The sequence below is a fragment of the Procambarus clarkii genome, chromosome 27, assembly GCF_040958095.1.
Source record: "Procambarus clarkii isolate CNS0578487 chromosome 27, FALCON_Pclarkii_2.0, whole genome shotgun sequence".
NCBI lineage: Eukaryota > Metazoa > Arthropoda > Malacostraca > Decapoda > Cambaridae > Procambarus > Procambarus clarkii.
The window spans coordinates 6,723,333-6,750,417 of NC_091176.1; the positions used below are offsets into that span (position 1 = coordinate 6,723,333).

Genomic DNA, 27,085 nt, shown 5'->3' on the forward strand with positions numbered 1-27,085 from the left:
GGCTTCTATCCCTCTAACTATTTTCTTAGCATCAGGGCTTAATTGAAATAGGAGTTCTCCAAAACTCATTTTCGTACTTTTAAGGTGAAAAAAAGAAGTGATTTACTATAGAGTGTATTACACTTATTTGTATAATTTGCACGACGTTTCGAACCTCCATGGTTCATTCTCAAGTGAACAGATCTTACAATACTAGTTGATTTTATACCCGCATTAGGTCAGGTGATAATACAATGGAGGTGAAAACATGGGGGGAGACATAAGGGATAAACATAGGGGCTGCAGAAGGCTTATTGGCCCATACGAGGCATCTCCTATCTAAACACAAAGATTAATCCAGTGTAATTGGCCTGTTATGTTGGACATTGTCTTCTGTGTTGGCATCGATATGTTCTTGTCTTGTCCTTACTCTCATGGTGGGTAGAGTAAATAGTTCCGTGATTTGGGTGTTCATGGTAGGTCGCTCTATTCTTATGTGAATTGCCTCAAGAATTTGTAATCTTCTTGAATCTTGGGTTTTGTCTATTATGCAAGTATTCTTGTTCAACATTTCTCTTGTTAGAGTAATGTCATGGGCTTGTCTCATGTGATTCCTAGGGGCACCAGATTGAAGATGGCATGTTAAACGCCTCGTCAGCTTGGTCGACGTCATACCTATGTACTTACATTGAAGGTTACATCCTTCGTGGGGGCAAGTGTACATGTATACAACGCTTGACTGCTGTAGAGGGTTCTCCGTCGGCTTCGGGCTGTTTTTGATAAGGAGTTCGGAAGTCTTCTTGGTTTTGTAGAATATTATCAGGTTTATGTTTTGGTTAGGAGTAGTGCTTTTTACTCCTTTACGGATTATTTCTTTCATTATTCTTTCCTCTTTTATATGTTCACTGTGCATGGTTGATTTGTAATATAATTTTATTGGGGGTGTTGTGGTTTCTGTTCTAGGTTCTGAATTATACCAACGGTCCAAGTGTCTCCTTATAGCAGCGTTTATTTCCGCGTTGCTATATCCGTTGTTCACCAATACCTGAGTTACTCTTTCAAACTCTCTACTCACGTTGCTCCATTCAGAGCAGTGGGTAAGCGCTCGACGAATATAAGCATTGAGAACACTGGCTTTGTATCTTTGGGGGCACTCACTTCTACCGTTCAGGCATAATCCTATGTTGGTGGGCTTGGTATATACGTTGGTGCTTAAAGAGGTTCCTGTTTTTGTTATTAGTACATCCAAGAATGGCAGACTGTTATTTTCACTATTTTCATGTGTAAATCGGAGTACTGACTCTCTCTCTAAGTGTCTTTTTAGGTCAATTAGTTCATCTGAGTCTTTTACTATTACGAATATGTCATCTACATAACGGCAGTATACAGTTGGTTTTTGTCTGCTACTCTAACTATTTAGATAGGGTCTTCAGTAGCAGACAAAAACCAACTGTATACTGCCGTTATGTAGATGACATATTCGTAATAGTAAAAGACTCAGATGAACTAATTGACCTAAAAAGACACCTTCTTTTGTGTCTCGAGGTCGAATATGTCGTCCAACAGAATTTCCAACTCCACTTTCCAACTCCACAACACCTCGACATCCTCACAGACCAACATCACCTCAGCACTGAAACAAGGATTATCAAGAAACTAACAACATTATATGGAGGACCTATGGCAATTCCACGACCAAGAGATGGCTTCCTGAACCTTGCAGGAATTAACCTCACTGAGGACCAAGTCACTCTCCTAAATCTGGGCATAAACTGTCATGTTATGTCCAGACCGAGTGAAATGGCCCGGAAAGTGGAGTTGGAAATTCTGTTGGACGACATATTCGACCTCGAGACACAAAAGAAGGTCACTACCAAAGATACCTTACAAGCAGAACTTATTGCAGAAGGAGGAAAGAATCGAGGCAACTACAGAAGCACCATACTGTCCCCCGAGCTTAGAGCGGCAGCTAAAAGCCTTCGTGAGAACAAGGAGATAGTTGTCAGGAGAGGTGACAAGTCGCCAATATATGTCATTCTTAAAAAAGACGAATATCTGGCGAAAATGAACATCATACTCTCTGACCAAACTAAGTTCCAAAGGGTAACGAAGGACACTACAGCCGAATTAAAAACAAAGGTCAACAAACTGATCGAAACTGTGAACGCCAAGAAATCCGGACTCCACCTGCCAAAGATCATTGGGGAATATAAACCTGGATATGCGTATGGAAATGTCAAGACGCACAAGCCTGGAAACCCACTTCGGCCAATCATTAGCCAGATACCCACACCCACGTACAGATTGGCAAAGCGACTCAACGGCCTGCTGACTCCTTATGTTCCTTGCGCCTTCAGCCTGAAGTCTCCAAAGGAATTTGTGGACTTACTGCGGGGCGCACGGGCCACAGGGATAAGAGCCTCGTTGGACGTAGAATCGCTGTTTACCAACGTACCTGTGGATGAGACAATCGGAATGATAGCCGACAGAGTGTATCGTGATCCAGCCTGTACTCCTCTTGACATGCCAGAAAGTATTCTGAGGAAACTACTCCAAGCTTGTACTAAAGAGGCACCCTTCTTGAGCCCGGATGGGCATATGTATAAGCAAGTAGATGGGGTCGCTATGGGTTCTCCCCTAGGTGTCCTGTTTGCAAACTTCTACATGGGTACCATCGAGCAAAAAGTCTTAGTCGACATGAACTTGAAACCGGCCATATACTGCAGGTATGTTGACGACATTTTTACACAGGTACCTGATGTCAGACATCTGCAGGAGCTGAAGGAGGCATTTGAGCAGAGTTCCGTGCTGCGTTTCACTTACGAGACGGAAAAGGATGGGAAGCTGCCTTTTCTAGATGTAACAGTCATGGAAAAGGGCGGAGGTTTCCACACTGCAGTCTACACAAAGGAAACAAACATAGGAATGTGCCTAAATGCCAACAGCGACTGCCCTGACAGGTACAAGAGGAGTGTTGTTAACGCATACGTCGACCGTGCTCTCAGCCACAGCTCAGAATGGAAGCAAGTCGACGAAGAACTCTGTAGGGTAAGGCAGGTTCTAGTCAATAACGGCTTCTCCAATGGTTTCATCGAAGACATCATAAGAAGGAAAGTGAAAAGCCATGCAACCTCCGAAGAGACAACTAACACAACACCTATACCCCCTATTAGACTATTTTACAGGAACTTCTTTTCCACAGCTCATAAAACAGAGGAAAGGGTCCTGAAAGATATTGTTAATAGAAACGTTATCCCTACAGACAAAAATCAGAGGATACAACTGACGATTTACTATAAAACCAGAAAAACGGCCAGCCTACTCATGAGAAACTCTCCAGACACAAAACAGAACGCTTTAAAAGAGACTAACGTCGTCTATGCCTTCAAATGCCCACTTGGGGACTGTAAGCTCCAAAAAACCCAGTATATAGGCAAGACAACAACATCTCTTTCTAGGCGTATAACGATGCATAAACAACAGGGCTCCATTAAGGAACATATAATCTCTTCCCATAACCAAACCATCGCCAGAGAAATCCTAGTAAACAACACAGAAATCATCGATAGATACAGCGATAGCAGGCGGCTTGACGTTTGCGAGGCACTACACATCAAGAAGTCAACACCAGCAATCAACAGCCAATTATTGCACAACTATATTCTACCCACCTCAAGACTCCGCTCCAATATAGAAGCATCAAGAAATATGGACCAATAGGCTTTCTACAAACACTTCTATTCAATATCCATTGTTTCGTGTTCTGTCTTGTGTTGATACTTTTAATACCCTATTAATATCCTCTAATGCCACATCATCCTTCCCACCTCACTCAAATGTAATGCCACATCACCCTTCCCACCTCACTCAAATGTAGATATAAAATCAGGGAAACGCAAGTTCTAATCAGTTGTGTATTTGTGAAGTCTTTGAAAATGTAATAAGTTTTACGAAACGCGCCCGTGTCGCGTCAGACTAGAAATAAAAATGAATTTTGGAGAAGTGATTTTTGATTTACCTCCAACAGTGAAGCATAATGTACGAAAGATTGAGAAAATTCGTGTTAGAATTATTAATCTTACTTTTTCGGTCATATTTAATAAAATATATATATTTATATATATATATTTATATATTTTACACGTGAGGAACACAAATGCGAACAAGCCTGAATGGTCCCCAGGAGTCACTTCTGGGGTGTGAGTTTTCAGTTGCATATTGTCCTGGGGACCATTCAGGCTTGTTCGCATTTGTGTTCCTCACGTGTGCCCCAAAGAATGAGGTGATTTGGTAAAATGCTATGCCCAAGATTACTATCCGAGTGCCGGCGGTGGGGTGGTTCAAATAGCCTCGGCTATCACCTCATTATGTCCGGTCGTGATGGTCAAGTGGATTAAGGCGTCTTGTACATACCAGTTGCGTTGCTCCTGGGAGCATGGGTTCGAGTCACTTCTGGGGTGTGAGTTTTCAGTTGCATATTGTCCTGGGGACCATTCAGGCTTGTTCGCATATATATATATATATATATATATATATATATATATATATATATATATATATATATATATATATATGTCGTACCTAGTAGCCAGAACGCACTTCTCAGCCTACTATGCAAGGCCCGATTTGCCTAATAAGCCAAGTTTTCATGAATTAATGTTTTTTCGACTACCTAACCTAACTTTTTCGGCTGCCTAGCCTAACCTAATCTATAAAGATAGGTTAGGTTAGGTTAGGTTAGGCAGGGTTAGTTAGGTTCGGTCGTATATCTATGTTAATTTTAACTCCAATAAAAAAAAATTGACCTCATACATAATGAAATGGGTAGCTTCATCATTTCATAAGAAAAATATTAGAGAAAATATATTAATTCAGGAAAACTTGGCTTATTAGGCAAATCGGGCCTTGCATAGTAGGCTGAGAAGTGCGTTCTGGCTACTAGGTACGACATATATATATATATACACACACACACACACACACACATCAGCCTGGTATAGTTCTGGGGAGCCGAGGAGGCTCTCCACAAAAATGTTGTTTCCAGAGCGAGATTACAAGTGGCAAGGAACCTTAAAAATGTTATCATCAGAACAAGAATGCATGTCAGAAAACACCGACACCATTACTAATATTCAATACAATATGTAGATAATATTGCTGCTGTTGTATACACAAGTTAACCCATAGAAAATGTAGCTTGTAGTGGAATTTTCCATCAATAGAAAATGGGATATCATTGCCACATAGTACTATAAATTCACCAGCTTGTAACGTACGATTATGTTACGTTGTTGGGTAGATTAGATACACATCATTTAGTTAGTTTCATATTTATTTAGTAGTCCTGGATACAGCAGTGCCGTAGACATTGAGACGGAGCTTGGAGCAGAACAGAGAGCTGAGTGTGGCCGGATTCGCGGAGCTCTATGTAGGAGAGCATTGTAGCTCGATGTTGTCCTAGTCTGCTGCCTGTTCTCTGCCGAAGCTGTTGCGTCTTGGAGACGATTAGAACTGCCTACGCTGAGTGCTACATTCTTGACTGGAAATTGTACTGTTTGCTATTCTCAAATCGCTTGCTTATATACAGTTGCTACAACTCACAATAAGATAGGAGGGTGGAAAAACCGTTACCTGTAAATAGGGATAGGATTATAGCTTGTGTAGTTAGTGCTAATTAGTTATACCATTAAGATGATGAGATAAGGAGACATTTCTCCTAACATTAACAAACCACCTCTAGAAACAAGGGAGATAAGCTTTAGGCTGCACAATGAAACAGCCATAGGCAATTTTATAGCTGCTGCTGCTAATGTCAACTGGGAGTCCGAATAAGGTAACATAGGGGACATCAACCTAGCAGTGCAATCTTTTCCTCAGAAAACTCTCATACTTTATAACACCCACTGTCCTATGCTAATGAAACAAGTCACAACTAAAAGGCTAAACACTCCTTGGCTTACAAAGGGAATACTTAAATCCATTAATAAAAAAAACATGACCTGGAGAAGAAGTATAGGTTAGGAATCGTCTCCAACGAATTTTCAAAGAATTACTCATCATTGCTATCTGAAATAATTAGGAGAGCCAAAATTAAATACTATGAAGATAAATTTACCCACACAAAGGGCAACATTAAGAAAACTTGGAGCACAATTTCACAAATATTGGGATCAAAGAAGAATTTAAATAACAAACCAATACTCCTGTCAAATACTGATGGTCTGTTTTCAGCCTCTGACACTACTTTTGAGTTCAATAGGTTCGTCTCTTCAATTGGGTCATCATTTGCAAATGATATTCCATATTCCAGTACTAATATTCAGGACTATCTTACAGGTAACTATCCACAGTCTCTGTATCTAATGACTACTAATATCACTGATGTTACTGACAATCCTTTCCCTTAAAACCAAGTCTAGTGCCCTTGAGGAGATACTAACATTAATTTACAAAAAAGCCTCCAGATCTTTAGCCCCTGCTATTGCATTGCTCTTCAAGTCACTTGAACCCCAAACCTTTCCAGACATTCTAAAAAAAGCAAGAGTAACCCCTGTCCACAAATGTGGTGATCTCACAGATGTTAACAACTACAGACCTATATCAATCCTCCCTAACTTGTCAAAAATATTTGAAAAACTAATCTACAAGCAGCTTTACTCTTATCTAGCCAAACACAATATACTTAGCTCTTGTCAATATGGCTTCAGACCCAAAAAAAGCACTAACGATGCACTTATTAGTATGATTAACTTGATTCATGCAGCTCTTGATAAAAAGGAGTTCCCTGTTGGGTTATTTGTGGACCTGCGTAAGGCTTTTGACACTGTCAACCACCAAAACCTTCTTCTTAAATTACATCATTATGGAGTCAGAGGACACTCCCTGCAATACCTCAAATCTTACCTTACTGACAGGCTCCAGTATGTTTCTGTGAATAATTCAATTTCTCCCACCCTACCCATCAACATTGGTGTTCCTCAGGGCAGCATACTTGGCCCTCTCCTCTTTCTCATCTACATTAATGACCTTCCAAATGCCTCCCAACACCTCAAACCAATTCTATTTGCTGACGACACAACCTTCATTTACTCCAGTCCTGACCCCCTTGCTCTAAATGCCACAGTAAATACTGAGCTAAATAAAGTCCATCTTTGGCTAACTGCCAACAAACTCACCCTTAACATTGACAAAACTTTCTATATTCTGTTTGGCAATAAATCTTTTAATCAAATAAATCTCAAAATAAACAATACCCAAATTTGCAACAAATTAGATGGCAAATTCCTTGGCATTCTCATTGACCACAAGCTGAATTTCCAGGGACACATTCTAAATATATCAAAAAACCAGCGTTGAATGTAATGAAACGCCATTTTCTGGGTGAGTCCCGGAGGCTCCCCGGAGCTATCCCAGGCTGATATGCTAATGTCAGACTTTGGCATCAGTCATGTGTATGGCGTTCTTAGGCCTACCGGGGACCACGGCCAGAACCGGGCCCCCTCAGAGAGGCAAGGGGAGCAATGGCCTATAGAAGCCCCCGTGTAGTTGGAAGCATTCTATGTCTGCCATCGACCGGAACAGGCACCCAGAAAGGTAAGCGCCCCAAAACAAACCCCTATTCTGGTTAAAATTGCTACCTAAAACCGAACTAGTGGATAGAACTCCCCAACCGAAAACAAGCAAACTAGTGTGACGTCACACTGCCGCGCCGCTGTCTGCGCAGCTCCCCCCTCGGCGGGAGGGGGAAGGGGGAGCCCCAGACCCCCCGCGCCGGCTACCCACACCTCAGTTCTTGAGGCTGGATGTCAAAAACGCGAAAAACCGCCGACCGGAGGGAGGGAGGGATGCCGGGGAGCCTCCGGGACTCACCCAGAAAATGGCGTTTCATTACATTCAACGCTGGTTTTCTGGGGGGAGCCCCGTCGGCTCCCCGGAGCTAACTACCCACAGACAGAAAAAGAGGGACTTACCCGGGAGGCGGTCGTCGCTCACCCCTCAACTCGAAGCCGAGACAACTGGCTGCAACCGCCGACCCAAAGCAACACAGGCCCGACAAGGCCCAGGTACATTCACAAGGTAACGAGCAGCCAGGACCCTGTTCGACCGCCAAAATCCCCGCGCCCGAATATCAGACCAAGATATATTCCCAAAGACGGCAGCAAGAGCCGCGAACTTACGAACGTCATGGGCACGGGGATAGACCGCAGGCTGGCTGGACCTAATAACCCTGCGGACGACCTGAGAGACCCGAACCCGCGAACAGGGAAGGGAAACCGGATCAACCCACAGCGCGTCCCCGGACACAGAAGCTGTGGCGCGCAAATAACGGCGAAGCGCCGCAACCGGACACAAAACATGATGCACCCCCGGCCTGACCAACCAAGCATCAACCACCCATGGACCCCTCCGGAACGCAGCAGTCTCATTCTTCGCCAGAAAAGAAGGAGACGGCTGCAAACGAACAAAACTATCACCACGACCAAAAGAGCAGAAACCCCTGCGCCGGAGGAGAGCATGAAGCTCCCCTACCCGACCCCCAGAGGCCAAAGCCAACAAGAAAAGTGCCTTGGAAAAACAATCCTGGACCGAAGGGGCCACAACGAAACGAGGAGATGAAAGGAAAGCGAGCACTCTGTCCAAAGACCAGGACGGCTCAGGCGACGCATGAGCAGGCCGGAGGTGAAACAATGCACGAGACAGCTTGCGAAACGGCGCAGACGTAACATCGATACCGAAAGCAAGCTGAAGCGGCTCCGCCAGCGCCGCACGATACGAAGCGACAGTGTTAGGCATAAGATGACGGTCCTGAAACAACCACGAGAGGAAGGACAAGACCACCCGAACTGACAAGGAGCTAACACGACGAAGACGCAAAAAGAAACGGAAAGACCGCCAGGAAACTTCATACTGCCGCCGAGAAGAAGCCCTCAGGTGGGACACCAACAAGGAGGCCACCTGATCACCATAGAGATGATGATAGACTCGAGTAAAAAAACCCATACGCGAAGACTCGAGGAGAAGATCGAACCAGCTACGTGACGTACCGGCCCGATCTGCTGAAAGAGGCGGAGCCGCGGGAAAACCCTCGGGTTCGGACACCGAGCAACCAGCGCCTGAAACCAAGGCTGCGCCGGCCACCAAGGGGCCAGAAGGACAACTCTCCCCCGGTAAGTCTCTAAGCGAGTCAGGACCTGGAGCAACAGCCGAACCGGGGGAAAGAGGTACAGGAACCCCCACCTCGACCAGTGTAGCCGAAAGGCATCGACCCCGACGGCCTCGCAATTGGGGAAGGGCGCCGCATAAACGGGAAGACGCCGCGACCACGCCGACGCGAAGAGGTCCACTTCGGGGCGTTCGAACGTCTGGCAAAGCCAACGGAAGGACTCGTCGTCGACCGTCCACTACGTGGAGAGGGGAACGAAGCGAGACAGGGCGTCGGCCAAGACGTTGGACACGCCCCGTACGTGAACCGCCAGGAGAGCCAAACCCCGAGAACTCAGCAGACGAGTCACCCGAAGCAACCAACCCCAAAGAGACAAGGACCGCATCGAACCCCGCGGTTCAGGCAATGAACCACCGGAGAGCAGTCCGAATGGAGCCGAATCGCCGATCCGCGGGCCACCCGAATCCTCCCCAGAGCAAACCACACCGCCGCGAAGCACAGTGCAGTAGCGACACCGGAGCCAGAGCACACGACCATCGCCTATAGCATCAGCCTCAAGAACTGAGGTGTGGGTAGCCGGCGCGGGGGGTCTGGGGCTCCCCCTTCCCCCTCCCGGGGAGGGGGGAGCTGCGCAGACAGCGGCGCGGCAGTGTGACGTCACACTAGTTTGCTTGTTTTCGGTTGGGGAGTTCTATCCACTAGTTCGGCTTTAGGTAGCAATTTTAACCAGAATAGGGGTTTGTTTTGGGGCGCTTACCTTTCTGGGTGCCTGTTCCGGTCGATGACAGACATAGAATGCTTCCAACTACACGGGGGCTTCTATAGGCCATTGCTTCCCTTGCCTCTCTGAGGGGGCCCGGTTCTGGCCGTGGTCCCCGGTAGGCCTAAGAACTCCATACACATGACTGATGCCAAAGTCTGACATTAGCATATCAGCCTGGGATAGCTCCGGGGAGCCGACGGGGCTCCCCCCAGAAAAAGTTTCAAAAACTGTTGGCATTCTTTCTAAGGTCAGATATTATGTACCCGCCCTGCCCTGGTGACTCTCTATTACTCCCTCATCTATCCATATCTCAACTATGGTATTTGTGCTTGGGGTTCTACTGCCCAAAATCATTTACGTCCTCTAATTACTCAACACAAAGCTGCTATTAGGACAATATCCAACTCTGGCCCCAGACATCACTCGGTACCCCTACTCAAATCTCTGAATATGTTAGATATTAAGTCACTGCACATTTTCTCATGTGTATTATACATATATAAAACGCTGAACTGTAATGCCAATCCTGACCTCAAAAGCTTCATTGAAGGTTGTAACAGAAACCATGAGCACCACACCAGAAATAAACACAGTTTTGATATTCCAAGAATACAACTTAATCAAACTAGAAATGCTCTACAAATCAAGGGACCCAGAATGTTGAATGACCTTCCCAACCATGTTAAAGACTGTACCTCTCTCAACCAGTTTAAGATAAAAACGAAGCACTACCTAATAAATTCCCTGTAACCTACCTTACCCCTCTATTGTCAACCCATGTCTGTTTTTTTTTAAAACAACGCTGTTTGTCTGTAATAATTTGTAATTGTATTTTGTGCTGCTTTTTCAGCCATGTTCCCCCCCTTTTACCTCTATTTTTATTTGTTCTTAACACATTTTATTCTTTATACCCATTAGTATTAAGATTTAAATAAATAAATAAATAAACATGTTTATTCAGGTAAGGTATATACATACAAGTGATGTTACATTAATGGATTGATATATAGATAGAGCTAGTACTGTACATACAATGCCTAAAGCCACTATTACGCAATGCGTTTCGGGCAAGAAAAACATTAATATCTAGAACTTAATACTAATTGAGCATAAAGAATAAAAAGTGTTGAGAACAAATACAAATAAAGATAAAAAAAAAGGGGGAACATGACTGAAAAAGCAGCACAAATACAATAGGTTGACAAACAGTGTTGATTAAAAAAAAGAAAATAACAGACATGGGTTGACAATAGAGGAGTGAGGTAGGTTACAGGGAATTTATTAGGTAGTGTTTAGTTTTTATCTTAAACTGGTTGAGAGAGGTACAGTCTTTAACATGGTTGGGAAGGTCATTCCACATTCTGGGCCCCTTGATTTGTAGAGCATTTCTAGTTTGATTAAGTCGTACTCTAGGAATATCAAAACTGTATTTATTTCTGGTGTGGTGCTCATGGGTTCTGTTACAACCTTCTATGAAGCTTTTGAGATCAGGATTGGCATTATAGTTAGCGTTTTATATATGTATAATACACATGAGAGAATGTGCAGTGACTTAATGTCTAACATATTCAGAGATTTGAGTAGGGGTACCGAGTGATGTCTGGGGCCAGAGTTGGATATTGTCCTAATAGCAGCTTTGTGTTGGGTAATTAGAGGACGTAAGTGATTTTGGGTAGTAGAGCCCCAAGCACAAATACCATAGTTGAGATATGGATAGATAAGGGAGTAATAGAGAGTCACCAGGGCAGGGCGTGGTACATAATGGTACATAATTTAGTGGTATATAATTTAGTCATTAATGTTTCTCCTGCCCGAAACGCTTTGCGTAATAGTGGCTTTAGGCATTGTATGTACTAGCTCTATCTATAAAGCCAACAAACTTTGTAAAATCTCTTGTATGTATGTACCTTACCTAAATAAACATTTATTTATTTATTTATTTATTTATAATTGCAGAAATACAGTCCACTAAACATCATACAAACTGCTATCGAAATATATAAATTAACGTAAATATAAATTCATATAAATTAAATAAATATAAATCTCACAGGTCGGTTCCCACAATGCAGGTGGCAGGGAACCCTAAACAGTGTGATAACAAGAGGGTGGAGGAGGTAATGTACCATCCTGCCACAGTGACGTGACACAGGACGTGAGGAGCTGTGAAGCACTGCTCGAACGCTCGGAGACGAAGAGAAGATGGTGAAAGACTCCTATCAGTGGTCTTACTTCGCTGAGGACGGAACACTTACGAGGGAGGGTAAGAACACATGAATAGTAAGAATATTGGCCATACTTACCCTGTCTTGGAAGATCTTCCTGCAGAAGATTATGGTAATAAGCAGGAGGAAAAAGATAAGAACACCGACGACGCTGAAGATGGTAGTCTCAACAAAGGTGTCCGGGTCAGTCACTGTAAGACGGGATTCACTCCAGATAGATCCGGCACCATTTTTCACCTACAATGTTAACAACACAAAACAAATGATTTATTTATTTATTTATATATATACAAAAAGGTACATTGGGTCTATGAGGATACATAGCATGGTGTTAACAATCTTGTAAAGTCACTAGTACAGGCAGCGTTTCGGGCACGTCGTTAATCTAACATATAGTTTTAAGTAGGTAAATTCTAGCAAAATTTATAAAGTGATAACAGGTATATTGCAAGAACAAAAATGAGGTGAGAGAGAGATTAGCAGGTATATATTAAAGCACATCGGTAGCTCTGACTGATTGCATTGACAGCTTGATTGGTAATTTAACAAAGATTAATAGGCACAATACAGCATATTGATAGCACATATAAGAAGACACCAATGAACACAATGGCAAAGTTGTTTGGATTAGGTACATAAAGATGAGGGGATTGGGTAGCACTAGATACAGTGCAATTTTAAAGCACAAGGTAGGACACTATGAAGATAAAATTAGGTACTTTTTAGTTTTGTTTTTGAATGAGGCAAAAGTTGGACAGCTTTTCAATTCATTAGGGAGTGAGTTCCATATACTTTATTTGCATAGGGCAACACTATGCAAATAAAGGTCCCTTTATTTGCATAGTGTGTTTACACAGATTAAGTATGACTGGGGATATCAAAGAGATATTTATTTCTGGTGTGGTGACAATTGGTCCTGTTACATCTGTCCAGGGAGAGTTTCAGAGCAGGGTTTGCATTTAATTACAGGGTTTTGTAAATGTAATTGACACAAGAGAATGTGTGGAGGGAGTTTATGTTTAGCATGTTAAGGGATTTAAACAAAGGGCACAAAGGTGTTGTCTGAAAGCAGTTTGTTATTATTCTAATAGCAGGTTTTTGCTGGATGATGGACTTAAGGTGGTTTGCAGTGATTGAACCCCATGCACAGATACCATAATTAAGGTAGGGATAGATTAGCGCATAATATAATGAGAGGAGAGCAGAGTTAGGTACATAATATCTGATTTTGTAGAGTATACCAACTGTTTTAGAGACTTTCTTAGTTATGTGTTGTATGTGGGCGCTGAAGTTGAGTCTCGTCTATCTTGAGGTTATCTTGAGATGATTTCGGGGCTTTAGTGTTCCCGCGGCCTGGTCCTCGACCAGGCCTCCACCCCCAGGAAGCAGCCCGTGACAGCTGACTAACTCCCAGGTACCTATTTACTGCTAGGTAACAGGGGCATTCAGGGTGAAAGAAACTTTGCCCATTTGTTTCTGCCTCGTGCGGGAATCGAACCCGCGCCACAGAATTACGAGTCCTGCTCGCTATCCACCAGGCTACGAGGCCCCCTGGCCTCTAAAATATGCCAAGAAACTTTCTATCATTTTTATTACTGATATTAATATTATCTTTCTGAAGCTGAATTGCATGTGTTGATTTGTTTTCAAATAAGATGTAGTAGGTCTTTTCTATGTTTAGTTTTAGTCTGTTGGCTGACATCCATAAGTGGACTTTTTTTTAATTCATTATTCACAACATTATTTGTGTGTGGGTTGGGGTCTGAGTAGATGAGGGTATCATCATCAGCAAACAATATAGGTTTAAGAATGTTAGAGACATTAGGCAGATTATTGATGTATATAAGAAATAGGAGAGGTCCCAAGATGCTGCCCTGTGGCACCTCAACGGTTACTGGAAGAGTGGGACAGGTTATATCAGTGAAGGCTACATATTGGTGTCTATCACTAAGATAGGATCCGATATAGTTCAGGGCAAGACCTAGGATTCCATAATGATGGAGTTTAAGTAGGAGGTAGTTATGGTTAACAGTATCAAAAATCAAAGACCTTCCTCAGGTCAATGAAGAGTCCAATCTGAAACTCACTTTTGTCAAGGGCTGAGTAGATTATATCAAGGAGACTAATAATTGCATCGTTGGTACTCTTTTGGGAGCAGAAGCCATACTGACAGGGGCTGAGTATGTCAAATTTTATGAGAAAGGAGTAGAGCTGTTTGTAGGTAATTTTTTCAAATATTTTTGATAGTATGAGTAGGTTTGATATTAGTCTATAATTGTCTGCCGGATTGCCTCCTTTATGAACTGGTGTTACTCTTGCTTTTTTAAGGATATCAGGGAAGGCATGTCACTAAAGATTTGTTGAACAGCAGAGCTATGGGTGGCGCAAGGGACTGAGATACAATGGATGGGATTTCACTGATGTTCCCAGCTTTGATTTTTAATGAGTGTATGATGGACACAACATCTGTTGGGCTGACTGGTGAAAGGAGGAGGTAGTTTGGATAGTTGGATGAGAGGTATGTGTTAATTAATGTGTGTCTGAGTCTGGAATTTTACTGGCAAGGTTAGCACCAACCGATGAAAAGACACTATTAAATTCATTTGCCATTTCTAAATCAGTTGCAGGTGTATAGCCATCCTTAGAGAGTTCCACCTGGTTATGTGAGTGTTGTTAAGTTCCTAGGATATTAGAGATGGTTTTCCATGTGGTTTTCATGTTGCCTTTTGCTTCTTTGAATCTATTCTCATAATAGGAGAGTTTTGATTTTCTTATGATACTGGTAAGTATTGATGAATACCTTTTAACAACTTCCTTTGTAACTAGGCCAATCCTAAGTTTCTTTTCATATTCATATTTCTTGTTGATAGATTTGAATATGCCACTTAAAAGCCACGGATTATTTAATCCTTTGTCAGTTACTTGCTTGGTAAGGAGGGACAATGAGTGTTGTAAAGGCTTAGAGTTTTGGAGAGGAAGAGGTTAGGTAATGAATTTATATCCTGTGTATTATTAAATTCCGTTTCCCAGTTAATATTGTGAAGTGTATTTGAGAGATTGCCTATTGCTGCTTCACTGTGTAGCCTGAATGTAAGTTTCTTGCTTTTTGGTGGTTTTATGTCCATGTTTGCTATGAGGAAGGTAGAATAGTGGTCAGTTGTTCTGTCATAGATTATACCAGATGTAAGGGGAGCTGTTATGTTAGTCCATAAGTGATCCAAGGTAGTGGCAGATGTTTGAATGACTCAGGTGGGCTTGGTGAATGTGGGGATTAGCATATAGGAGTTCATGCTGTTAAGGAAATAGTCAACTTGAGCGCTAATTTGTTGACCCAGGTCAATATTGAAGTTTCCTCCTAGAATGATGTGATTTTTGTTGAGATTGTTGTTTATGATAAGATTCCTTAGATTATCTGAGAATGAAGCTATATTAGTATTTGGAAATCTATAGATAGCACTGATAGTCAAGGAGGATTTAAGGGATTTACTTGAGTACTGGGCAAAGGTATATTCACAATAGTCGTCTCTATCACTAATGACACTATTGCAGATGAAGAGATCTCGGCAATATATAGCTGTGCCACCTCCTTTTTATTAGGCCTACAGTTGTAAATATGAATGGCTTTATAACCAGCGAAGTTGAAGAGTTGGGTATAGTCTTTACCTACCCAGGTTTCTGTTAGAATAAAGAACGATAATTTAGTACTACTGTGAGTAGTGCATTTATATCATCAGAATGTTTACCAAGTGATCTAACATTTTGATTGTAAACTGATAAGCAGGTGTTATTTTGGAGTTTTTTTTGCAAAATATACTAGATATTAAGTCACTGCACATTTTCTCATGTGTATTATACATATATAAAATGCTGAACTGTAATGCCAATCCTGACCTCAAAAGCTTCATTGAAGGTTGTAACAGAACCCATGAGCACCACACCAGAAATAAATACAGTTTTGATATTCCAAGAGTTCGACTTAATCAAACTAGAAATGCTCTACAAATCAAGGGACCCAGAATGTGGAATGACCTTCCCAACCATGTTAAAGACTGTACCTCTCTCAACCAGTTTAAGATAAAAATGAAGCACTACCTAATAAATTCCCTGTAACCTACCTTACCCCTATATTGTCAACCCATGTCTGTTTTTTTTTTTAAACAATGCTGTTTGTCGACCTAATTGTATTTGTGCTGCTTTTTCAGCCATGTTCCCCCCCCCCCTTTTTATCTCTATTTTTATTTGTTCTCAACACATTTTATTCTTTATACTCAATTAGTATTAAGCTTTAGTCATTTAAGTTTTTCATGCCCGAAACGCTTTGTGTAATAGTGGCTTTAGTCATTGTATGTACTAGCTCTACCTATAAGTCAACCAATCTTTGTAAAAATTTATTGTATGTATGTACCTTACCTAAATAAATTTATTATTATATAATTTATTATTATTATATAGCCAGGAAGGATACAAAAGTACGGTAAAAACAGAAAACAAAAAATCTGTAAAGACTGACAAGAATACTGACAATGATCATGTCTGACAAGACAAAGAATAATAAGGCCCCAGGAAAATTCAAATTATTAATCTTTAAAATGGCAATGCATTAGGAGTTATAAGATACATATTATGTAAGTACTGATGTGCATTACATAGTAATATACCATTAAGCGACACAGTTACGTAATAGTTATAATACAGAGCACCACTTGGTTTCCGAACCCCTTGGGGACGAGACCCGTCGATTAACATGTAAGTTCGTATACGAGAAATGGAGGAAAAAATAAAAAAATAATGTGAAAAAAATCTAGGGGAAAAATCGACAGATTCATAGCGTAAATGCGTGACCGTATTTTGTTTGTACTCACCAATAATTGAAGTCCTGATCAGCTTATGTTGATGATCGATGTTGATGAAGCATAGTTATTTACATGGAAGAGGTTGTGGTGGATGTTGATGGTGTTGGATTGACTGAAGTTGTTGGGTTGACTGGGTCAACATGCGATGAGTCAGGTGCTGGTGATGCAATGCGAGCTTTCTTGGAAGCCATTGCAAAAGACTCTGTAATTGACATTTGTTTCATTCCCTTGGCTCTTGTTTTTAAAAACTTCATATACATATTGTACAGACTCATCATGTCCTTAGTTTCAAACTCGCTGTAACTCGTGTCCATAAATGCCAGAATGTATTCAAAATTTTGCTGAACATTTTCCATATCACATTTTTCCTTTAACGTTTCTTCATCCTCTTCCTCTTCCTCTCCATCTTCTTCATTGCACTCATCTGGCTTTTTTGCTGTACATACTAATTCTATAATTTCATCATTAGTCATGTTTCGATTGTTTGGGGCTTCTTCATCAAAATCTATCCATCTATCTATGTCATCTTCGATTGTTTCAGTCACCAGTTCTGCTCTAATCTCAGGGGACTTAATCCCCTTGACATAGGCTAGGAGTTCCTCTCTTAATTTTTTCTTCTCGCTAACTTTCTTCACTGCAAATCCTTCAAAATCTGCCTCGTCATCTTCCTCAGGAAACAGACTTGATCCATTTCTTAGTGTTGTCTGCTTTACCTCATCCCACGCACTAGCAATAGTCCAGATAGCTGACTTTATTGTGAAGACTTTATAAAAGTCCTTAAGTGTTCCAAGCTGATTGTTAAGACGTCTGGCAAACATCCTCTTGTAGTGGTGTTTAAGGTTCTTAATTATTCCTTGATCCATGGGTTGGATCACTGAGGTTGTATTGGGTGGCAAGAACGTTCCAATAATATTGCCATTTATAAGCTCATCACCTCGTGGATGCGTTGAACTGTTATCTAGCAGCAGCACAACTTTGCTGTTTTGCGGGAGACCAACAGTTTTCAGGTGCTCCTTCACCTCGGGTACAAAGTTCTTATTAAACCACTCGACAAATATTACTCGAGACATCCACGCACTTGGCTGGTCCTTATAAATCACAGGGAGGCACCTGGCTGTCTTTAAAGCCCTGGGGTTTTTACTAATTCCAATCACAAGTAACTTTAATTTGTGCGTGCCAGCTGCATTTGCACAGCACAACAAAGAAATTCTCTGTTTGTTCTGTTTATAACCACCTGAAGGATCGTCCTCACCACTATGAGCCATCGTTTCTGTGGGAAGCATACGCCAGTACAAACCTGTCTCATCAGCATTATAAATTTGCTCTGGAGATAAATTTTGTTCCTGCACCATCTCCGCAAATTTACTCACATACTCATCAGCACCAACAATATCAGCAGATTGTCTTTCACCATGCACTTTAATAAACCTAATGCCATGATGGGTTTTAAAACTTCTGAGCCAACCATCACTGTATACACACTTTTGAGTAATTTTCATTGCTTGGTGAAATTCACGCGCCTTTTCCACGAGGAGCCACCCTGCCACTGGCTTCTTCGTCACTTCATGTCTCTGTTTGTACCACTCCCACACTGCGTTATCAACACTCTCCACTTTTGCTTTACTTACTACCTTTCTATTTCGTATTGCTTTATCACTTTCACTTCTAGAGAAATAGTAAAAAATGATAGGTTTAGCCTTAAGAAGATCAAAAACAGTACTTTTACTAATGCCATACTCAGCGCACACGACACTTCTCGGGACACCGCTTTCCACCTTCTTAATTATTTCAACTTTCTTTTCAAATGTCATCACTGACCTCTTTCTTTTACGTAACCCGCTTGTAGATGCTTTCACTGACACAATACGTGCATTTGGAGCCGACATGGTGCACGGATGTTCCTTGATTGTGCTGATATGTAAAACAAAGTCACGGAATGAACACTCCAGTCTCGTGACAAATTCAAACAATGGGAACAATAGGCCGTGAGTCTGTGACGTCACAGGGTAGCCGGCGGCGCCCGACACGGTCAGTGAGCAAACTAAACCATCACCCACCCCCCACCCACCCACCACGGGCTGGCACGACGCTTGGCTGACTGCTTCCTTACCCGAGCCTGCCTGCCTGCCTCCTTCCCAGCCTGCCTGCCTGCCTGTCTGCCTGTGCCTGTCTGCCTGTGCCTGTCTGCCTGTGCCTGCCAGCCTGTGCCTGCCAGCCTGTGCCTGCCAGCTTGCCTTTCCCTCCCTAATTCTCACTACTTCCGTCCCTTCCTGCCTACCTCCTAGCATCTCTCCCTACCTCCCCCTCTCTCTTAGCATCTCTCCCTACCTCCTAACATCTCTCCCTACCTCCCCCTCCCTCTTAGCATCTCTCCCTACCTCCCCCTCCCTCTTAGCATCTCTCCCTACCTCCCCCTCCCTCTTAGCATCTCTCCCTACCTCCCCCTCCCTCTTAGCATCTCTCCCTACCTCCTAACATCTCTCCCTACCTCCCCCTCCCTCTTAGCATCTCTCCCTACCTCCTAACATCCCTCCCTACCTCCCCCTCCCTCTTAGCATCTCTCCCTACCTCCCCCTACCTCCCCCTCCCTCTTAGCATCTCTCCCTACCTCCCCCTCCCTCTTAGCATCTCTCCCTACCTCCCCCTCCCTCTTAGCATCTCTCCCTACCTCCTAACATCTCTCCCTACCTCCCCCTCCCTCTTAGCATCTCTCCCTACCTCCTAACATCTCTCCCTACCTCCCCCTCCCTCTTAGCATCTCTCCCTACCTCCCCCTCCCTCTTAGCATCTCTCCCTACCTCCCCCTCCCTCTTAGCATCTCTCCCTACCTCCCCCTCCCTCTTAGCATCTCTCCCTACCTCCCCCTCCCTCTTAGCATCTCTCCCTACCTCCCCCTCCCTCTTAGCATCTCTCCCTACCTCCCCCTCCCTCTTAGCATCTCTCCCTACCTCCTAACATCTCTCCCTACCTCCCCCTCCCTCCTAGCATCTCTCTCTCCCTCCCTTTCTGACTAATTATCCCCCTCTCTCACTGATTCTCCCCCCCCCCTCTCATACTGCCTCCCACCTAAGCTCCATCGTCCATCCACCCACCAGTCAGCCATCACTGACGCAATGCGTCCATTTGGAGCCAACATGGTGCACAGATGTTTCTTGATTGTGCAGATATGTAAAACAAAAGCACAGAATGAACATTCCAGCCTTATGGCAATTCAAAATACTGTAATAGGAATAATAGGCCGTGAATCTGTGAAGTCACAGTGGGCACCCTGGACCATCTCCCACCCACCACCACAAGCCGGCGTGACGCTTGGCGGACCCTTTCCTACCCGAACTTTGTTCGGGTAGCATGACTCCCCAACCCCAATCGGGAAACTGGAAGTTTCGGATAACTAAAGTTCGGAAACCAAGTGGTGCTCTGTATATGATTTTCTGATCGCTGGAATGCTCTTAAAACTACTTAATCACCAAGCCTGTGATTGTGCACTAAGATGCAAATTCCAGCACAGAAAAAATCATGCTGTCATTCATGAGTAATCAAGGATACATTTGATAGAAATTTTTTAATTATACAACTAAACTATTCTGCAGCTGTGTCAAGCCTTGACACTCTCCTCTCTCGCTGATCCTGTAGATGTGCAGCTGTGTCAAGCCGACATTTATTTATTTATTTATTTATGCATATACAAGAATGTACATAAGGAATGTGAGGATACAAATATGGCAATTACAGTCTTGTAAAGCCACTAGCACGCGCAGCGTTTCGGGCAGGTCCTTAATCTAAGAAAATTTTAAGGAGGTAAATACTTGCAAAATTTATAGACAAAAAAATGATAACAGATTACATGAAATGAAAAAAAAAAAAAGATGAGAGAAAATTGTAGGTACAGTATATTAAAGCACATAGGTAGCTAAGATTGATTGCAATGACAGCTTAAAATGGTAGTTGACAACAGATTGGTAGGCACAATACAGCAGAAACAATATAAGATTGATTGCAATGACAGCTTGAATGGTAGTTGACAAAAATTGGTAGTCACAATACAGCATATGGCTAGCACATAAAAGAAGACAGCAATGAACACAATGATAAGGTTGTTTGATATTACATAAAAATTAGGAGATTGGGTAACACTAGGTACAGAGCAAATTTAAAGCTCAGTGTAGGAAACTAAGAAGATGAAGTTAGGTACTTTTTGGTTTTGCTTTTAAATAAGGCAAAAGTTTTACAGTTTTTCAATTCACTAGGGAGTGAGTTCCATAGACTAGGTCCCTTAATTTGCATAGAGTGTTTACACAGATTAAGTTTGACCCTGGGGATATCAAAGAGATATTTATTTCTGGTGTGGTGATAATGGGTCCTATTACATCTGTCCAGGGAGAGTTTCAGAGCATGGTTTGCATTTAAGAACAGGGTTTTGTAAATGTAGTTGACACAAGAGAATGTGTGGAGGGAGTTAATATTTAGCAAGTTTAGGGATTTAAACAAGGGAGCCGAGTGTTGTCTGAAAGCAGAGTTAGTTATTATTCTGATAGCAGATTTTTGCTGTGTGATGATGGGCTTAAGGTGGTTTGCGGTGGTAGACCCTCATGCACAGATACCATAATTAAGATAGGGGTAGATTAGTGCATAATATAGTGAGAGGAGAGCAGAGTTATGAACATAATATCTGATTTTGGAGAGTATACCAACTGTCTTAGAGACTTTCTTAGTTATGTGTTGAATGTGGGTGCTGAAGTTGAGTCTCTTGTCTAGGAATAGGCCAAGAAACTTGCCATCATTTTTATTACTGATGTTAATGTTGTCTATCTGTAGCTGAATTGCATTTGATGATTTGCTTCCAAATAAGATGTAGTAAGTCTTTTCGATGTTTAATGATAGTTTGTTCGTTGACATCCATAAGTGGACTTTTTTTAATTCATTATTCACAACATTATTTAGTGTATGTGGGTTGAGGTTTGAATAGATAAGGGTAGTATCGTCAGCAAACAATATAGGTTTGAGAATATTAGAGACATTAGGCAGATCGTTTATATATATAAGAAATAGAAGAGGTCCTAAGATGCTGCCCTGTGGCACTCCAACGGTAATTGGTAGAGTAGAAGAAGTTGTATCATTGATGGTTACATATTGGTGTCTGTCACTAAGATAGGATCGGATGTAGTCAAGGGCAAGGCCTCGGATTCCATAATGCTGGAGTTTAAGTAAGAGGTAGTTGTGATTAACAGTATCAAAGGCTTTTCTTAGGTCAATGAAGAGTCCAATCGGAAACTCATTTTTGTCAAGGGCTGAGTAGATAACGTCAAGGAGACTAATGATTGCATCGTTGGTGCTCTTTTGAGACCGGAAGCCAAACTGGCAGGGGCTGAGTATGTCGAATTTTACGAGGTAGGAATAGAGCTGTTTGTAAATAATTTTTTCAAATATTTTTGATAGAATGGGTAGATTTGATATTGGTCTATAATTGTTTATGTCCGCCGGATTGCCTCCTTTATGGACTGGCGTTACTCTTGCTTTTTTGAGGATATCAGGGAAGGTGTGACACTCGATAGATTTGTTGAACAGTAGTGCTATGGGTGGGGCAGGGCATGGGAGGCTCTCTTGTACACAATGGACGGAATTTCATTGGTGTTCCCTGCCTTGGTTTTTAGAGAGTGTATGATGGACACAACATCTGCCGGGCTGATTCTCCTCCCTCACTGATTCTGCAGCTGTGTCAAGCCCTGACACTCTCCTCCCTCACTGATCTTACAGCTGTGTCAAGCACTGACACTCTCCTCCCTCACTGATTCTGCAGCTGTGTCAAGCCCTGACACTCTCCTCCCTCACTGATCCTGCAGCTGTGTCAAGCACTGACACACTCCTCCCTCACTAATCCTGCAGCTGTGTCAAGCACTGACACTCTCCTCCCTCACTAATCCTGCAGCTGTGTCAAGCCCTGACACTCTCCTCCCTCACTAATCCTGCAGCTGTGTCAAGCCCTGACACTCTCCTCCCTCACTGATTCTGCAGCTGTGTCAAGCCCTGACACTCTCCTCCCTCACTAATCCTGCAGCTGTGTCAAGCCCTGACACTCTCCTCCCTCACTAATCCTGCAGCTGTGTCAAGCACTGACACACTCCTCCCTCACTAATCCTGCAGCTGTGTCAAGCACTGACACTCTCCTCCCTCACTAATCCTGCAGCTGTGTCAAGCACTGACACTCTCCTCCCTCACTAATCCTGCAGCTGTGTCAAGCACTGACACTCTCCACATCAACACACTCCTCTGTCCAAACCCTCGCCCCCCCCCCCACGTTCCACCAACACACCAATGGAACCTTTAATATAATAGATGAAAGATGTGTATTGTATACAGTGGGGAAGGAAAGCGGCAGCAACAACTGTGGCTCACACGAGCCCCTCCCGGCACACATCCACTCACCTCACACATGTACCGACCGCTGTCTTCACTCTTAACATATCGAAACGTGATTTTATCTCCAGTGATTTTTATTCTGTCGTGCCTCTTCTTCTTGTCCAGCTCGACATTGTCCTGAGGGACGGCAAGGACTAGTGTAAGATTTGAGAAGGAAGCTTCACTAATTTAAACTATAATATTTCACTCTGAAGGAAAGAATGTTGACACCTGTGTTTTATTTACCTCGGCCTGTGACACTGGCTATACAGTTCAACACTAATTCTGCCTGTGTTATAGTACCTCACTCATGGTTTATTATTACATTACTCAACAATATCAGCTTTATATGAGTACTCAACTGCACTGTCAACTGTATTTCAGTATTCGACAGTTTACTCCAGTACTGCTCCCAACCGGTCACTTGTGTTGACCACAACCATAAAGGGTTTACCTTGTACCAGGTGACCTGAGGGACGGGCACACCCTCGGCACTGCACTCTAGGGTCAGGTTACTCATCTCCTTGAGGTTGTGGTTTTTAAGAGGCGACCCAACACCAGTCTTCCACGTGGGCACCACCATCGCTGAAGAGGAAAATTTATCTTATATATTTCAAAGAGAAGTTATATTTTGAGTATGAAAAGTTAAATCACTCAATAAATGGAGGCGTTTGATAACTTATTTTTTATGACTTCTTCATTATTAATTATTGGAGTCGGGTGAATATAAAGGCATCACTCGATTATTGACTTTAATAACACTTGTACTAGCACGAGGCTATAGTAGACCACACGTAGTTGGGTGCCCCTGCTCTCTGTTTACAAAATTGGTGTATGAAACGCAGCCGCAAGCACTACTACTACTAATTTACTGTGAATATTTTAGTTTACCATGAAAAGCTTAAAAGAAAACACCAATGTAACCTAACCTTCTTAGTATGTTAAGATAAGCATCTTATTGCTTCTTAATTACAATTATTACTTAACCTATACCTATATTGATATTACAGTTTTATAAAAAATTAAAACAAAACCAAAATATTTAAATGAATTGTAAAGTAACTCAGGATATTGTCAAATATTGTATAAAATCTCTATTGTTTAATAAAACTGAAAAAGAAATTCCTAATATGAAAACTGGTGTTTAGCAAATCTATAGGAAGAGTTTGTACATTATAAACAAAATATAACTTGGCATATACCACATAATGTACTTATTAATCAGTCAAATAGTGACTACAAGTAATTAGTCATGTATGTACTGTCTTGTGCAAGAGAGGGTTGCACAGACATGACAACCTTCTGTATGGCTCAGCTACATTTGATATCTTACAAAAAAATTAATTTGAATAACAAATATACAAAGGTAATGGACAGAAAACAGTACCAAGGTAAAAAACATTTAAGTAATATACAAAACAAGAACACTTGGGTAATGTACAGAGTAGCGTACTTTATGACCCAGAGTGTCCCAAAGCCAAGGAAACCGTCTGGATCGAACTCGGTCACAGTCAAAAAGTATGTGTGATGTCCGTAGATTAGGACAGGGTACGTCAGGGGGGACGTTCTGGGTTATGTCGGTAAAATGTATGGGACGTTGTGGGTCATCTAGGTAAAATGAATGTGTGTGTGTAGGGGTAAGAGGGGGAGGGTGGGATAAGTAATGGGAAAGGTATACATCAACAAGTTAATAGTGTGAGAGAGGGAGGGTGCTCCCACATGGTGTGGGACAGGCAGCGGCATGTGGGACGTTGTGGGTCATGTAGGGTAAAAGTGTAAGTATAAGAACAGGTGAGCAATAGTAGTAGTAGTAGATGAATATGTGTCGTAGAGTTAATCGCGTGTAGATATATATATAGTTGCCAAGATTGCCAGTGCAGGCTACTAAACATATGGCCCTGTATGACTAACCATCCTGCGAGATGGGAACTTTTATTACCACTGCTGCCTTATTCAATCTTGTGTTGATGATATCCTCAAAATGCTTCCGGAGTCTGCCAGTGCAGACTGCTTGTCACATGCCTCTGTTTGACTAACCATCCTCTGTGATGGGGATTTTTTAACATCACCTAGTTAGCTTTTTTTGACACACTGTACTCCACTTCATATAGTCTAGGGTAGCTGCACTAATGCAGATGTACCTCATGTATTAATAAAAAATAAATAGTTAAATAACAATATGTAGGATATGTTGAGGAGGTGTAGAGGAGGGGACCCCCTACCCCTGAAAGGGTAGGAGACCAGACTTTAGAGATGGGTGGTTAGGGGTAGGGCATGTGAAGGAGGATAGGGGAGAGGGTAAGGGAGGGGAGCAGGTGGTAGTAGCTTTGTCTGATAGTGGGGTCTCATTCTTTTTTTTTTAAACACTGTCTGTTTTATGTTGGAAAAAAACATTAACTTTCTCACCCAATTCTGTTTGCGCCATTGGTGATCAATGTCGGCGATTAGTTTTCACGTCAGATAGGGCTGTGTTCGTGGTAGAGTGTCTCAGCAGCAAATGGAGTGTGTCAATGAGCTGTAAATAGTTTTTTTTCTATAAACAGTGTGGGTGGGTCTCTCCCCTCACTCCCACATCTTGCTTGCTTGTTTCCAGTGCGGTACATACTCAGCACCGTCACAGTTCCACATGCAGGCACATAGACATGAGGTTCTCACCACATACCAGCAGACCACATAGGAGCCATGAACTGTACTAAGAGGTGTGTACCTCCTCCTCCATATGTGGTCTTTGTCGCCTCGCCCATGAGTGGACTGTGTTCACGTTAAGGAGGTGGGGTCATATGTCGCATCCTCCCCCTTCCCCTCACCCCCCTCCCATGCAGGTGACAGTCATCATCAATCACTTGACAATTCCACACACTTCACATTTCCTCAGTCCACAATAAACAAGGGAAAAAGTAAACACATTATATAAATTTATTCTTTTATTAAACACTTAAGTGATTTACAACAATAATATTAATAATAATATCGCGGGCATGTATCAACCTGTGGTCTTGTATGTCTTTCACCAGACAATAAATAGTTAAAGGTGTAAACCCTTTATATATAATTTGTCCGAGGAGGAAGGCTTTGGGGCGTCGGGTAACCTCTTGGGAGTTTGACACATAACTGAACTGAATGACATGTTACCACACACCATACCCAGAAGGTCCCCCACCACCCCCCTCCCCCCTACACCTAGCACTCGGGTCTGTTTACATCTTCCCCTCCGAGGTTGAGGGGGGGGGGGCTTACACGCATGTCTCTATATACCCAACAAATAACAACTATAGCCTGAGGTATAGATCTTTTAATTTTGCTTTCACTCTGAGTAACGAGCCTCATCGCTTACCAGTCTTCAATTTTCTTCTATCTAAACAAACTACTACCCCGCATTTAGCATCACTCAGTAAACTTCAAGCAAGTCAGTAGGTAAGCGTTTACTGAATGAGGGAAACATTTTTTTTCACATTTTAAAAGAGGTCTACCAGTCTTCAAATTTTTTCTATCAATCAAATCAGTGGTAGTAAGTGGGTCTTCAATATTTTTGTTTGTTTGTTTTTAAAAAGTAAGTAGAGTTTACACTTTCAAGCTAACTAGGTAGACTCTCTCTCTCTCTCTCTCAGTGGTGTACATCAGAGATCTACTAAGAGGGTTGACATTAGTTCATGTCTTGAAACACCTGATCCTTTCCAATGAGCCATGAGCGAGCGAGCGAGCGGTG

The 27,085-nt window shown here is 42.4% G+C and overlaps 1 protein-coding gene across 1 annotated transcript in view; it reads right to left on the reverse strand.

Moving 5' to 3' along the window:
• LOC123762810 (uncharacterized) overlaps window positions 1-27,085 on the reverse strand; it is a 367,859-nt gene that overhangs the window by 126,456 nt on the left and 214,318 nt on the right. The window contains exons 11-13 of the mRNA XM_069332301.1: window positions 23,834-23,964; window positions 23,407-23,517; window positions 12,209-12,367 (exon numbers count right to left, since the gene is read on the reverse strand). Of these exons, the coding sequence (XP_069188402.1) occupies window positions 12,209-12,367; window positions 23,407-23,517; window positions 23,834-23,964 (401 nt within the window). The remainder of the gene's footprint in view (window positions 1-12,208; window positions 12,368-23,406; window positions 23,518-23,833; window positions 23,965-27,085) is intronic.